Genomic DNA, 15,618 nt, shown 5'->3' with positions numbered 1-15,618 from the left:
CCCAGCTCTGTCCTGCCCATCCCTCCCCAGCACTGATTTGTCCCCAAGCACAACCTGCAGATGTTTGGCAAAGACTCAAATGGCAATGCTCCCAAACTCCTGGTTTGATCCATCCAAGGAAAATATCCTTGCCCAGGCAGCCCCAAGGCTGACAGGAAACCACACAGCCTGACAAGGGTAATTTAAATGCAGAAAAGCTGTGATGCTCATCTGGGTGACACTTAAACAGCCCCTTCTGGGAGTCCAAGCAAGGTGCCTGGCATTAAATACCTCCTATTATCTACCTGCATTCACCACTTTCTTAACAGCTTGGGTTTTGTTTTGCTTTTAATGCTGCTTAGATGGAATCAAATAGTTCTATTTGCTGTTGCAGAGCACTGAATGAGGCCATCTGGGAAGGAGAGGCATGTAACCTGCTTTAATATACATTCCACAATCAGAAATCAGTGGGAAAGGAAGTTACTCCATTGCCAGGTTCACAGAGCAGGACAGAGAACAGAGGAACCACTGCAAAAATAAAAGAGTGGCAGCAGCCAGGGTGCTCTGAAGCTCACTCCACCCCACCTTTATGAATGGTTTACCTGATAAAAGCAGAATTGTGTATTTATTATAGTTAAGCCAGAACAGCAGGTAAACAAGGCACCACCAAGTTTCTGAGACTAATTATAAGGAAAAGAGAAAGGAAAGAAACTACCCAACTTGTCCAAAATCCACAGAAATCAAAGCAGTTTTATCAGTGTTTAAGAATCACATAGGGAATACCAGCTCTACTGAAGAGAACAGCAAAACCTCCAGCACTTTAACAAAAACTCTGCACGTCCAAATTACAACCTCCCCAGTTCTAAACTGAGGATTGCTTTCCAAAATTTCAGTTAATAATAGTCATAAAAAATTCCCCATAATTAAAAATCATTCAAATATAGGTAATGCTTGAAGAATCTGACCATCAGTTCAGTGATACACATATAAAGTACTAAATGATTTTACAAACAACTTTAGGACCCAATTTCTAATGCAGAATAGATCTGCTGCCTTGGGCAAAGATTATTAAGACACTCAAGGAAAAATTAGCCAGTTCCTGAAGCCCCAGCTCATTTTGCATTCCAGTCAAGTTTCAAATACAATCAATTAGTAAGTTTAATTATTGTTTTAAGAAAACAAACACAAAACCAAGAGCTCAGAATGACATAAATCTTCCCAGACCAATTATCCATGTTAAATTAAGACATTAAGATTCTTGCATATGTTTCCCCAAAACAAAACAAACGGGATGAGATAAACCTTGGGTGAAAATGCATTCATTCCAGGCAATTCCAGTGACCTTAATCTGAGGTTATTTCTGTTTGGTAAGCAGATCAGTCAAGGAGGCAAAACAAACAGAAGGCAGAGAGTTCTGACAGCACAACCACCTCCAGGCAGACCTACCTGCATTTCACAATCTGCCCGAAGATTCAGCTCCTCACAGCATTCCCTGGATACCCTCAGGAAGATATAATCCTTTGTTTTCTCCTCAATAGCTGCTTCATAAACCTTCTCTTTGGTTCCTTGGGTCTGTGCTGACTTTTCTTTAGTGACAGGCAATAAATAAACAGCATTGACTTTGGTCATCACCAGCCGTCCAGCCAAGGTGTCTTCAGAGAGGGTCTCAGTGAGCTTAAAGCGGCCAAAAAGTTGTCCATTTTGGGCATACTTTGCACCTCCAGAAACACCAGTGAGCATGAAGCTTGCTACAATCTGCAATTGCACTTTTATGTTGAACCTAAGTGAGAAAGCATCGAGTCAGTGCACAAAAATGCTCTCAGGTTCTGAAATTTCAAGCGTTCAGGGTGAAGATTCACTTCATTAATTAATTTTTATGTATGGACAAGTACAGTCAAACTGGCCTTTTGTAAGGATGCAGCTATCAAATATCCACACTTTTTCCTTTGACTGTAGCCTATAAAGTACATATTTAAAAGAATCAACATCTATGAAGTTTAAAAAAAGAACCCTCACAAGAGAGAAACAAATACTAGATACCAATAAAAGCCTACAGTGAATGAAATACATGTCCCAAAGCAGTAAAATTTCTATTTAAACAGTCTGTAATCTCATGGTGGGTATGCAAGGCAAAGAACAGAGCAAGATTCCTATTTATGCCATGTGCCTCTTCCAGGCTGCACACCAAAGAGGGCAATCTCCATCTTAAAAAGTACATGGTATTACACCTATAATTCAGAGGGATTGATCAAAATGCTTTCAAACAAATCAGACTGTAGGCATTAAAATGATATCATTTTATTTGAAATGAGGGAATGGCAACACAGGCTCAGCCCTATAAACCATCTATCCACAGAATTCCTATCAGCAGCAGCTTCCTCCTGTAATCAGAGATGTAACAAATTCAACCTTTGCAGTTTTCATTTTAGAGAAGTCACATGCACAACACATTAAAGTGACTTATTAGCACATTTTATTGACCCCTCACCAATAAAAAGTAATCTCTTCCTAGTGTGTTGGGTTTTTTTAAACAGATTGCTTCAACCTGGTTTTAAAAAGAACAAAGGGGAAAAAAAGTCTGATAATAGAGTAACAACATTCAGTTCTTTTCTCATCAGCAACTTTTTCCTAAATTTGCAACAAATTACAGAAAAAAAGTAACACCCATTCACAAATGAAATAAAACCTCTTGGAAAAATACATTCTTTTCTTATAATACTTTTCATACTTACACTGGTTTGATTTGATCTGTTCTTCTTATAATTTCTATTTTAACCTAATAAATTGGTAATTGCTCAGTTAAGCCCTGCAGTATCAATAACCATAAGCCTCTAACAATAAAATCCAAATTTTAGCTTGGTAATTAAACATCTACCAAACCAATCAGATGTATTTTTTCAGATCTGCCGAACTACGAATCTTGCACAAAAACTGCAAGTTTGCCCCCATGTGGTAACAGCTCCTTCCTTACAGAAGATGGGCATTGTCAGATCTGAATTTCCCAGTCCTCCACTCTCCAAAATCAAGGGAAATTTTCTTACCTAACAGAGATCTGTTTGGTTATCACCAACCACAGAGGTTACTGCACAAGCTCCAGTGAAAACTTCACCCAATCCTTCCCATTTCAACACGGACCAAGAAAAACCCCATAAGAAAAAGACAAGTTTTCTTCTATTGAAGTGCTGCACTATTCCAAAGGAGCTATCAGCAAGTCAGCCACATCTGAAACAGAACTCCCAGCTCCTTGTTAAAACACTATATAAAACATTTCACTGAGTAACAAGGGCTGGGAATTCTTACTGAGGTACAATCATTTGCTATTGTGAATTTCTTTTGTTGAAACTTCCCTAAAGTTGATCCCTATGCGGCTGAATATGTATCAGCTGAAATTCAGATTCACAAAAACGTGCTGCAAAACAGTTTTATAGCATTTCTGAGACAAGGCACAGGTTAGTGTTTTCATAAATGACTGAGCTGCATCTGCTGTGCTAAAGGGAATCTCAAGTTTAGACTATGAAGCAATTTCCATTGAGCAAGCTGACACCTTCTGGCAAAATACAAAACTACAAAATCTTCTCAGGATTTGATTTTTAAAAATCAGAAGTTGCTTCTTTCATCCATTTCTCACCCTTGTTTTGCAGGGTTAGACAAATACGGTTTTCAGTCAGGTTTATTAAAAAAATCAAAACCTTTTATTTCCTCCTAAGCACTGCAAATGCCAGCCTACCTGCAGTGTTCATGAAACAGCTACAAGAAAACCTGTTGTTCATATTTAAAACCACAGAATGATTATGAAGAATGACTTCATAAATCATTAATCATCCAGTACCAAAGCAAACAACAAACTCCCTGAAGGCAAACAAAGCCATCCTGGCCAAAGCCCCAGGTGCCACTTTGCAAAAAGCACATTCAGCACATTTGCTGTGACACTGACACCTGCAGGGCTCAGGGTGTGCAGTGGGACACCTGCCTGGGGAGGGATCAGTGGAACCCACAGTAATGACAAAAACAAATTTATTTTCCCTCAAAGCCGGTACTTGACGTGTTCACAGCCTTGAGGAGAAATCTGCTCTGGAATTCTGGGAGCATGGAAGGAGCTGTCTGTCACCTCACACCCTTTAATGTTCATACAAGAAAATGTTCTAGTCACTCTAAGAAGTATATATTGCTTTTCTTTCAATATGCAAGAGAGACAGGAAGTGTTTTAAAACCATGAACAGATATTCTACACTTTGCAAAACCCAACTGCTATCAAGATTGGAACATTGCTTTGGTTTTCCTCAAAAACAGTGTGTTTGCACTTGGAAATTCAACAGCAGTGACTCCCTTATTATTCTGTTTTGTGATACTCATGTGGAATAACTTGTATAAATGTCTCTTGAAATATTAAAATAAACACAATTTTAACGTAAAGTTCTCTGTCCAGAACTCCCTAATGAATAAATTCAATATATGTTTGAGCTACTACAACACTGTAGTGTTGTTTCCAGTTCCACCCAGGTGATTCCACAGCAAGTCTGAACCAGCCCCTTCCTAGAAAGTGAGAAACCATCAACATTCTTCAAAGGCAAGGATGCACTTCACTCTGACACTGGTGTTACTCCAGTGCTGTCAGAAGACCACGCTGCCAATCCTCCTCCTTCTACAATGTACATTCACAAACCCTTGAGCTCATCAACACTGTCACTGTGGCACCACTTCAGAGGAGGCACAACCCACTTGCATCTGGATTTCTCAGCCATTTCCAGGCTTGCAGCCCTGACACTTCACTAGAGAATACCAAGTGTGTGATCTTAGCCACAGAGGAGTGGAAATGTCTGCTGGTTTCAGCCTTCTTGCAATAAAGTGGGTCAGCTACAAGATCAAAAGAATGTTTGTCATCAACACTATCAAAACAGAAGATTTCAAGAACATATTAACTTACTTTTAACTTAATCAAGTAATAAATTACTGCTGCACCAAATAGTCAAAAGGGGAAGCATTACATACAGGATACACTTATTTTTCTTCCATTTCTCCAGGTTTGCTGGTCTTTGGTTTCCTATGAGGCAGGAGAGTGTAACTCCCAAAGTGAAAATTCTATCAGTAGAAATACTGCTCATGTCTTAATGGTATTTCATAATATTTACTTTAAATCCACTTTTATTTCAAAAGTTGTTTATAAATATGTATGATGGAGAATATTTCTGTAAGCTGGAACCAGTGTTCAAGCATGATTGCTGCATGTGTTAGACTCCAGCTCAAGAGCAGAGTGCAGCAGTGATAAAAGATAAGAAACAGCTCAAATGCTGCCCTTCAGCTGAGATTTAAAAAAGAAATTGAACCATTTTTCTGCTTTAAAAGCAATGGAAATACAACTATTCACAGCATTTTCTTTCTGTGTTCTAGAGGGTTGGTTCAACTGAACCTCTGTAACTCCAGGAATGGTATCTTAAAAAAGACTTCCTGATTTGGAACTTCAAGTAATTGATAAAACTAAATTTGCTACCCAAATAGGCTACAATGATGTTATATCTTTTAGACTTTCCATTCTGAGTAGTGACAAAACTCTAAAACTCTTTTGTACTCCATGAATACAGGAAAGATTTTTGACCACAAATATTGAACTACAGAAGAAAAGTCCACATGAAGGTCTGTAAGTGTGAATTTCACATCTTTTACCTAAATCCATATTTTTCAAGCATCTACACAAGTTGGGTAATTTGTAGCTAACACCTAAAGACACAACAAACCAAACAATGTATATTATATGCCTTTTATTAGGAACTTTTATTCAGAAACTGGGTATCAACCTATTTAGGAAATAAATAAAGTCATCTACCACATCATCACAAGATCAGTCTGATCCACCCACAATTCAACTCTTTTTACAAAGATTTTATATATTCCTTTGCTATAACCTACTTTCACACAGAACAAAAATATAACTATTATTAATGTATTTTTGTATAGACAGACAAAATTAATTAACAAAACCACATCCAACAGCTGCTTAGTGCCTGCAACTGTAAGCACAGACTGATACAGACTGTTTGTTTTCAATGAATTAGCAGGAATTTACATTTAAGTGATAGTGACCTTTTCCAAATATTATTGTTCCAGACCCATTCAGGTTCAGTTCAAAGAACCAGGAAGCCTCAGTACCTTAAAGAAGCAGGTAGCTTTAATGACAAAAGCTGTCACCCTGATTTTAATAGGAATATTTTCATAAAGGAATCACTTACTTGCTAACTTCCTTGTACTGTGCTATCTCCTCAATGTACAGGAGGTCGTGGAGCCGTGACTGATAGTTGCTCTTGGTCAATGATTTGTCCAGGACAGATTGTGTGAACAGCTGGTCAGCAGACAGAGGGATTTGGTATCTGCTGAGAAGGCTCTTCTCCAGTTCAGTAGTTTCATTAGGCTCAAACTCCACAATGGTCTTGGAGGTGGAATCCCAACGCTTGGCTGTGGTCAGGAGCTGTTGCCGTGCGTGCATCAGGTATTCAAGGTCTGCATGGACACAGCAGGGAAGGGGAGCTTTGTTTTTATAAACCCCAGCTGGCTTGGCTTTATTGCCAAAAATGAACCAATCAAACAAAACCCACCAGTAAAACCAATCCCCTCAGAGATACCTAAACACAGGCAGAGTCTCCTCTGCCCACAACACCTTTAGGCAGTTCACTGCTGGGATTTACCACCTCTCCTTTTCAGGTGTGCACAGAGAGCAAGCAGGCTCTCCAAGAGTATCAGAGAATAAAATATTCTAAGATAGCAATTAGAATTAATAAAGACAAAAAAGCACTTTTACTTGAACAGCTTTGAAGGACTTGGAACTGCAATTCACTTTAAAACTCAACTGCAACATCCCCTCATTTCAAAATCATTAAATAGTGTGGAACCCTACAATGTATATTGCAAAATTTAGAAGGTCATAAAAACAAGTTGATAAATCAGATGCTAAGGAATCATTGCATTTGCAGCACTGTGAAAGCCTTTAAAAACTTCTACAGTCTCTTAATCTGTGTGTGGTGCAGTTACATAAAACAGCTAAAGCTATTTTCCTAAGAAAACTGGGGAAATGTAACCTAACATGATATAAAATTAGAAAATTCAAAGGAAATTAATTTTTCAGCATACCCTGATTTCAGAGACCACATAACTTAGATAAGAAACGGAAGACCAAGCACTTGTCTACAGCCCCCTAGAATATATCCATTAAAACCACAAAACCACTATGACAACAGTGAATCAGTTAAGAGAATTGCAGTTAAATCGCAGAGCTGAAAATATTTGGCATTTATAGTCAAGCTATGCTATCTTAATGTATAATCTCTGAGTAAGATTTAACATAGGTATCCAGGATATCACACCAACGCTGAAAATGTGCAAAAAAGACATTTTCAAATTCAAATTAAATGCTTAACATCATCTTGACTGTCTTTAGTCTAAATAAGAAAAAACCCCAATATTTTAGCAGAAGAAATCTCTGTTCAGCTTGACTCTGACTACAGGAACCTGGCTTATCTTACTCACTGATCTCATGTGTTCACTAAGAAGACACATTTAAATACATCCCTCAAGCCTGAACCATAGCAGTAGCTACAGTTGTACGGCAAGAAAAAGTCCAAGTTTGTGTGATTTGTGTGTCTGAAATAACATCACCATAAATGAAGCTTTCTCTGCTACAAATCACACCTCAGATCCCCAAAGCTCAGTAATTATGCTGGGACTGACTCCTTGCTTGCTGGAACAACAGCCATTTAATTCCCAGCACTGGAGAGGCTTTCCCTGGGAGCCTGACATAAACAGCTCCTGGCACAGATTGCACACACAGTGACACTTTCTTAAAGAGCAGTTAGTACATAATCAGTGCACAGAAAACTTCCTACAGCTCCCTTCTTCTGCTGTAAATAAAGATTTCAACATGCAGAATGGAGGCTCTTCTATTAAAATATTTTAATGTTGACCTTTCATTCCTGCCTAAACATCTCAACAGGGCCCTGAGTTACAAGCAAACACAGAGACCTCAGGCATCTTTCTGTTAGAAAAGCATTTCTACAAGATCTCAATTCATATATACCAAAAAGTAAAAGAAATTATGGAATTGGACACAGATCCAATGTAGTTATCCCTTTCCCTTGCCTATTACACACACAGCAAAAAGCCCAAGATTCTGTAGTTACAATTATCTGTAAAGCTCTTAAGACTCTTTCCATTTGAAATAAGTATTAGTGGTTGTGGAAAACACCAATCACTTGTTTTTAAAATTTTTAAAGTTTAATAGTAATAAAATGGGTATAAATAGTAATACAATTAGAGTAATAATAATTTGGACAATTTGAATTAGGACAAGATGAGACAATAAAGACAAAGAGTTATGGACGTCCGGGTACCTTTTCCTGGACAGCATGAGCCCAAAAAAGGGCACCCTTTAACAAAGGATTAACCCTTAAAAACAACAGCCTGCTGCATGTTCATACACCTCATACATGATGCATAAATTCCATTCAAACACAGGATTCTATCTGGTCTGTGTCAACTTCTTCCTCTTAATCCTAACAGTGCCTTTGAGGCGGGAAGAAATTCGTTTCTTCTGATATGAGGGCAATAAATTCTTTTTCTCTGAAAGATTTAGGTGTCCTGTGGATGCTATCTGGTGTGAGTGCCTCATTCCTTTCTTAAAAAAATATCCCACTTACATAGTTCTTATTTTAACTACAAAGGTTACCTTTTAACTACAAGACTACATTTACTATATTATTAAAATGTTAATACAGCACTACTAATCAATACTTCAAAATACATAGAGTGAATATCTGCCTAGAGCCATATAATATTCACTTTACCACAGTGGTGACCTGCCTGAAGACTGCAGTGTCCCTGTGCACACAGACAGGCAACAAGTGAAGGAAGGAGCTAATGCTGGGGCTGCTACCTCCACCTCACCCATCATGACACAGATCCAGTGCAGTGATGCAGATCCTTTCCCTTGCCTATTACACACCTCTAACAAACACAGCAAAAAGCCCAGGGTTCTGTAGTTACAATTATCTGTAGAGCTCCTAACTCCCTTTCCATTTGAAGTAAGTGTTAGTGGTGCCCTGCCTGAAGACTTCAGCGTCCCTGTGCACACAGACAGAACACAAGGGAAGGAAACAGCAGCACCTGATGCTGGGGGCTGCTGCCTCCACCTCACCCATCAGCTCCATGTGGAATTCTGCTCTGGGATCTGTGGTTAGGACCTGGTTTAAGGCTCCAGACCAAGACTGGTTTGACAGGAATTCTGACTCTGCAAGTAACTCACGGCTTGGTTCCCTTCTCTTGCCCAGGTTTACAAGGCAAGGACTGTTCTCCACAGGCCCAGTGGTTCAGATCTGTGATCAGCCACATGGAGATCATGGAAGAGCTCCCACTCCCTGGCAGTGCCATGCCCTGTGCTCCCAGAGATGTTACACCATGCTCTGCCCCCCTGCTCCTGCCTACAGGCACTTGAGGCATCTCAAAAGATCATGATCTTTGGTATTTGCTATTTACAGCTTTGTTCCATGAATGCTGCAAATGTTAATCTGTTACATGGAAATCAAGGCCAGGAATAGAAAACTGCTGTTTTCTTAGCTTCATCTTTTTTCCTTCCTTTTCCCTTTTTTTCTTCTTTCTGCTTGAATCCCAGTGCTACAATTTTGTTTCATTGGTGTTTTTATCTCTCAAATTTTCATTAAAAATTAAAATCCTGTATCCCACCCAATGGCTTACTGCTGAGTGATATAGTGACCTATATTTAGCTCTCTTACACCATAAATCAAAGTACTTCCTTCTTTTTTTGCACCTCTTCAAACATCTTTCCATTTTCTGACATTTTTCTCATACTGGAGTTATTTCAGGTTTGAACTGAGAGACACAGATCAGTTTAAGAAACAGATTAAACACAGTAATTTGTAGCTCATTTCTTTATCTGAAAACACAAATATAGTTACACTTTCTTAACATTTTCAAAATTCATGTCAGCAGCAAATTATTGAGTTACAAGCCTATACTCAGCCTCTTGCCTTTGATAAACCTAGTCAGGCATTACAAGAGAAGAAAAAAATACAAACCAACTTCTCAGATAATCTGTTTTAATTACTGTTTTATTACCCTGTGTATTCTTATACAGAAACACTTCATTTCTCTAACGACCTTTTCTGACATATTTAATGTCTTCATCAATATAAGAATGTTTATAAAAACATAAACATGTTTTCATAAGGGCAGAACTTCCAGTGCTGCACTCAGACACACACCAAACTAGAAATTCACAGCATTTTAATCATACTTAGGAGCTCTGTCCTGACACAAAGTAAGTCATATTCCAATTATTTGCCTGATTTGCACCCTCTGAAGCTTTTGCCTGCTATTTCTATTCATATCTATGAAGAACACAACAAACAGCACAAAACATTCATGAGCAGACAGAGATGCTGTTCTGCCCAAAACTGAAAAGGAAATAGATGACATGAAAGATCTCCACAATAAAAAAAATAAAGTTTTAGTACATTACCTTCAGTGGAAGCAGCATCAATCATCACTCGTTGCATGAGGACTGGCTCTAATCCAAAGTCAAACACCACAGTTTGGCGAAAAGTCCCAAAGATTTCTGTGTTAAAGGCTATACTGACTTTGTATATATAGTGATCTATTCCATTCTGGACCATCTTTCCTCCTATCCATTCCTGACAGTTTTCTGGAACTTCTTGTGATACCTGGGTAGTGCTGTCTCCAGCAGATATTGCAACGATACTGAAGTGGGGGCGATGGGCATCATACAGCAATGCCACTCGGTACAGCATTCTGGCAGGCTGCAAAAGGAAGGCAAAGGCTGAAATACTGAAATTATTCCAGGAATATCTTCATTTGCAATCAGATTAAAAGGGTTAATAAGAACTATCCATTTTTCAGAGCAGGTACAGGTCCTGCCTGATTTCCAGATATCTGGGCAGTTGCTACACAATCACCAGAGCTGCTGGGAAAAAAGAGAGAGAAGGGATGGTGCTAGGAAGTTTCTCTGTTTTAAGGAAGATGCAACTGAAATCTTAATTACAAAAGGTTATGGGTAGCATTCTAGTTATTACTACTAAAAAATAAGTAGTCCTACCTTACATGTGAGAGCAAATGTCCATGTCTGGTGAGACTTTTTGGTGGTGACAGTTACTGAGAGCTCGGGATTATGTTCTACTCTCACTCCTTCTACACATTCACTAAGCTAGATTTCAAAAAAAAGGAAGGTAACATTAAACTTCTACACACAGTATCAAAACACAAACATTCAGGAAAAGGAAGCATTTTGTTTAATAGAATGAGGAAAGAATGGCTTCCCAGATTGTGCAGGACTGATGCAAGTCCCACTCAGGAATTGATGTAAATATGTGCTAATGCAGAGAGACAAGCTAAATCTACCAGACCACACTGTGGAAGTGTAGAATAGAACCATTTAGGGACAATTAACCACAAGACTTGATTTTCAATAAACAACTTAATTGTAAATGTCTAAAGCAGAACAGAATCTCATTTGGAAAAAAGGATCTGAGATACAGTGAGGCCCAGAAGATCTCAGATCTCACTGACATCAACGAGACTATTGAGACAACATGAAAAAATAATCAGGCTTTCTACTCTTTTTACTCATCAATGCATTTTGCTGAAGTCCATTTTTCTCAGATTTTAATCAACAATAGATGGACCAAAAACTCCTTAGGGTCAGTGGTCGAATGCCACAAAAAATGTTCTTTCTAATTCCAAAGAGCTGCTAACTTTGATCATATCCATATCCCACACTCCTTGGTACTCAAACACTTCTGAATATTTGGGGGATTGGCTGCTCTTCATACCAAGGCCTGCAGCTGCAGGCAGGGAAAAGGAGCCACATGCAATTAAGAGTATTCCCCACTAAGAGTAAGAGTAGGAGGAAGAGTAAGAGTTAAGAGTTTTAGAGTAAGAGTCTTAGAGTAAGAGTTAGAGTAAGAGTATTCCCCACTAAGCTGTGAAACCTTTACCACTTATTCCCCAGTTTAAGAAGTTCTGCCATCTAGTCAGGGAATAGGAACAATACCATGAGACTTGCTGACCCATCCTACACTGGGAATAGTGAATATGCAAAATGAAAGAGCTGTGATTAACCCAAAAATCAGCCTAAGTCTCTCTGCAAAAAGACCCAGGGCAGGATGGAAAGGGGAGCAAATTGGTTGGACAATTTCTTGATGAGGAGTGATTCGAGCAGCTCTGATAGAGCCAAAACCAGGCTCATGTTAGTTTTAACTGATCACATAGAGAAGCAGGGTATTTTCCTTACCACTTTCTCAGGAGACAAGGAATTCATCCATTTCTCAATGAGGGTTTCCATGTAACTGCCTGAGCACTGCTTGTTCTCCTTCTGCTGTTTCAAGCGGATCAGGCGGGAAGCGTAGCGCTTCTGCCATTCCGTCAGCTCCTCCTGGGAATGTGCTGAAGTACACTGGGCACCATACCTGCAGATCCCTTGCTCTAAAAATCTACATAAAATAGGAAAAAACATTATTAAAAAAAAGACAAACACAATTTTACTTGTAAAACCAGAAGGAGTTTTTAAGTTTCTCTCACAGAATTAAATGCAGTTTAGTCCATGTGAACTAATTTGGAAATATATATATATTTATACAGCATTTTCTAAAAGAGACAGCAGCTTCTCTCATTGCAAAGCTCAGGAAAATATATAAAATTTCTTCTTAGAAATACAGGGGGATGGAAGTCTTAAGAAATTTCCAGCTTTAAAGAAAACAGAATCAAGTGTTTGTACAGCAATTAACACAAGGAGATCACAGAGCATCCCTGAAATGACTAGGCACTGTATTAATATGCACAAAGCCCCCTGTTAATCAAGGGCAAAGGAAAGATGTAGCATAATTTCTTCCAGTGATTACATTATGAGCTGATAAATACTCAATCAGCAGTTTTTCCTGGAGCAACAGTGACATCACATGGTCCCTTCTACTAAATACACCTCCACAGAAACCTTCAGGAAAAGGTTTAATGCTCCTCTTTGGAAAGGGTCTATTAGTGTAAAAGGATCTATTCTTGCAGACACTAAGAATTTCTTAAAGAAATCCATTTTCCACTTAGTGGCATGTGCTGATGCATCGAATTAATGCTATTCCAAAGGCCTGTATACAATTGAAGCATTCTAGTTCTCAGAATTTACTGCAAGTCTGGGCAAATGCCTGTATAATTTGGGGATTATTTTTATAATTTAACTTTGTATTAAAATTATAAACCACAAGGCAGTAGCTGCAGCTCCATCATTCTTCAAAACTGAAGCACTTAAAAAATAGATGACAAAATGAAAATTAAATAGGGAGAGAGATTTAAGTTCTGAAGCTACCAGGAAAGCATTGGTTATACAGAATAGAATTTGGCCAGGAGATGCTTTGTTTGTTTGTTTTGTTTGTTTTGCAAAAGGAAACTATAAAAAGTTAATGCAAACATCACATTTTTTATTTCCATACTACATGTGTTATATAATGCGAATTAAACTGTGCACTTTGAGCTGTGAGAGAAAACCAAGCCACCCCTGACTGTGACATTGAAAACCTTGCAGCACAAGTACCTGCACATCTAGGTCACACTTGCATCAGTGGCTATAATTTGATTTAGCATACACTTTTCCTTTAAGAAATGGACTTGAAAGTTTGCATGCCCAAATTGTAAACAAAATAAACATGATATATAACATGTCACTAAAGGCCTTCTCAAGCTATGATTCTTAATATATTTGAAATTAAAATGTTTTTTCTTGGCAGTCAATTTCAGTATTCTTTCTGTCAATTTTCCAATTCACCACTGCATTAGAATGCTAAAGTACAATTATGAATTTCACTTCCTAAAGTAAATGGAGTGCAAGCATAAAAAATTGCTGACCTGTTCTTATAACCTACATAGCAGATTTAAAATCAAGTGAGCTTCCTTTTCATTATTTAACAGGAAAGCATATTACTTTAAAATTTGTCATCATTATTTAGGTTTTCCAAGATCCTATTGTTCATATTTTTAACACTTTTTTCCCCCTCGATTTTACTTTCTTATTTAATACCTCCTGCAATTCCATAGCTTCATTATCTAGAATAAATATTCTGCACTCCTACTGCTTTATGGCACAGGGGAAAAATAAACCAGACCTTCAAAAATCCATATTCAGTACCTGCAACTGCCTCCTCCTAAGGAACTAAAATCTTCAGTCCCTGCTCAGAATGATGCTGCTCAGAGGGAATTGCTGAGCAAGGCACAATCCTTCCTACTGGAAGGGTTAACAGTGAGCCTAAAGCTCATTACAGCTTCAGTGGAAAAACGTTTCAGAGCAATGGTTGGAAACATGGGATAGATGTTACTCAACAAAAGATCACCACAAGCTAAAAATTGTAAATATCTGCTTTTTTTAAATTGCTGAATAAGCACCAGACATGATTAAGAGTCAAGAAGAGTTGCCAAGATTTAGCATCTCTAGAAAATCATGCCAAAAGTAGCTCAAAATCAGCAGTTCAGTCATGCCATTTAAAAAGCAGGTCAGAGCTTTTGAAAATAATTTGCATTAGTTACATAAATGGCAGAATCAAATGCATAATGATGGTTCTTCCCCATATATATTAATACATTTTTATGTAAAGCAATGACAATTAAGAACACAAAGTACAGGCAATATTGACCAGATGATTGGAGAAGACAAGGAGAAACACCAATACAAGCCACTGGATCTTCTTTGTGTATCTGACTATATGCAAAAGGGAAAATAATGAGATCTGAGGGAAATTCTGGGCTTTTTATCTGAAGACAAAGCCCATCTAGCAACAAAGTTCATTTATCAGGAGGCAGCACTGAAACTTGACTGTGCTTCAGTCTGCTTACACTGCTGCCTGGGGAACCTTCACACCTCTGAAATCACCCAAATCAGAAAAGGTAGGGGAGAGAGAAAGACAGATGCTGACCTGTCACTAGAAAAATGCCCCTCAAACCACTGTATTATGAAAACTGAGTTAGTGATTCCATTCTATAAAGTGCTGCTGGATAAACTGACTCTTCCAAAAACCTGTGAACAGGTCAACTCCTGTTCTAACAAGCACAGGAAACAAGCACCTCCACTTTCCTGGCCTCTTCAGCATTCTGTCAGCAGGTGAATGAAAGAGGAACCATTCTGCTCCCTTGCTGGGGGTTCAGCAAAGAGATAACTTTTACAGTGTGTATTTCTCACTGCTCTTACCTTTTACAGAGTGTAAAATCCTCACTGCCCTTACCTTTTACAGAGTGTGTTCTCCTTGTTGTTCTTACTTTTTACAAAGTGTGTACTCCTCACTGCTCTTATTACAGAGTGTGCATTCCTCACTGCTCTTACCTTTTACAGAGTGTAAAATCCTCACTGCCCTTACCTTTTACAGAGTGTAAAATCCTCACTGCCCTTACCTTTTACAGAGTGTAAAATCCTCACTGCTCTTATCTTTTACAGAGTGTGCATCCCTCACTACTCTTACCTTCTACAGAGTGTAAAATCCTCACTGCCCTTACCTTTCACAGAGGGTGTACTCCTCACTGCCCTTACCTTTCACAGAGGGTGTACTCCTCACTGCCCTTACCTTTCACAGAGGGTGTACTCCTCACTGC

General features: G+C 38.5%; 1 protein-coding gene across 5 annotated transcripts in view; it reads right to left on the bottom strand.

The window, feature by feature from the left end:
- HELZ (helicase with zinc finger) overlaps positions 1 to 15,618 on the bottom strand; it is an 86,447-nt gene that overhangs the window by 43,541 nt on the left and 27,288 nt on the right. For all 5 annotated transcript variants that reach the window (XM_054644887.2, XM_077188436.1, XM_054644889.2 and 2 more), the window contains 5 exons: positions 12,287 to 12,485; positions 11,093 to 11,200; positions 10,499 to 10,796; positions 6,204 to 6,471; positions 1,426 to 1,759 (listed from right to left, as the gene is read on the bottom strand). In XM_054644887.2, the coding sequence (XP_054500862.1) occupies positions 1,426 to 1,759; positions 6,204 to 6,471; positions 10,499 to 10,796; positions 11,093 to 11,200; positions 12,287 to 12,485 (1,207 nt within the window). The remainder of the gene's footprint in view (positions 1 to 1,425; positions 1,760 to 6,203; positions 6,472 to 10,498; positions 10,797 to 11,092; positions 11,201 to 12,286; positions 12,486 to 15,618) is intronic.

This window comes from Agelaius phoeniceus, chromosome 19, assembly GCF_051311805.1.
Source record: "Agelaius phoeniceus isolate bAgePho1 chromosome 19, bAgePho1.hap1, whole genome shotgun sequence".
Taxonomy (NCBI): domain Eukaryota; kingdom Metazoa; phylum Chordata; class Aves; order Passeriformes; family Icteridae; genus Agelaius; species Agelaius phoeniceus.
The sequence above is the reverse complement of the archived record's forward strand: the minus strand, read 5'-3'. Positions and strand labels throughout refer to the sequence as shown.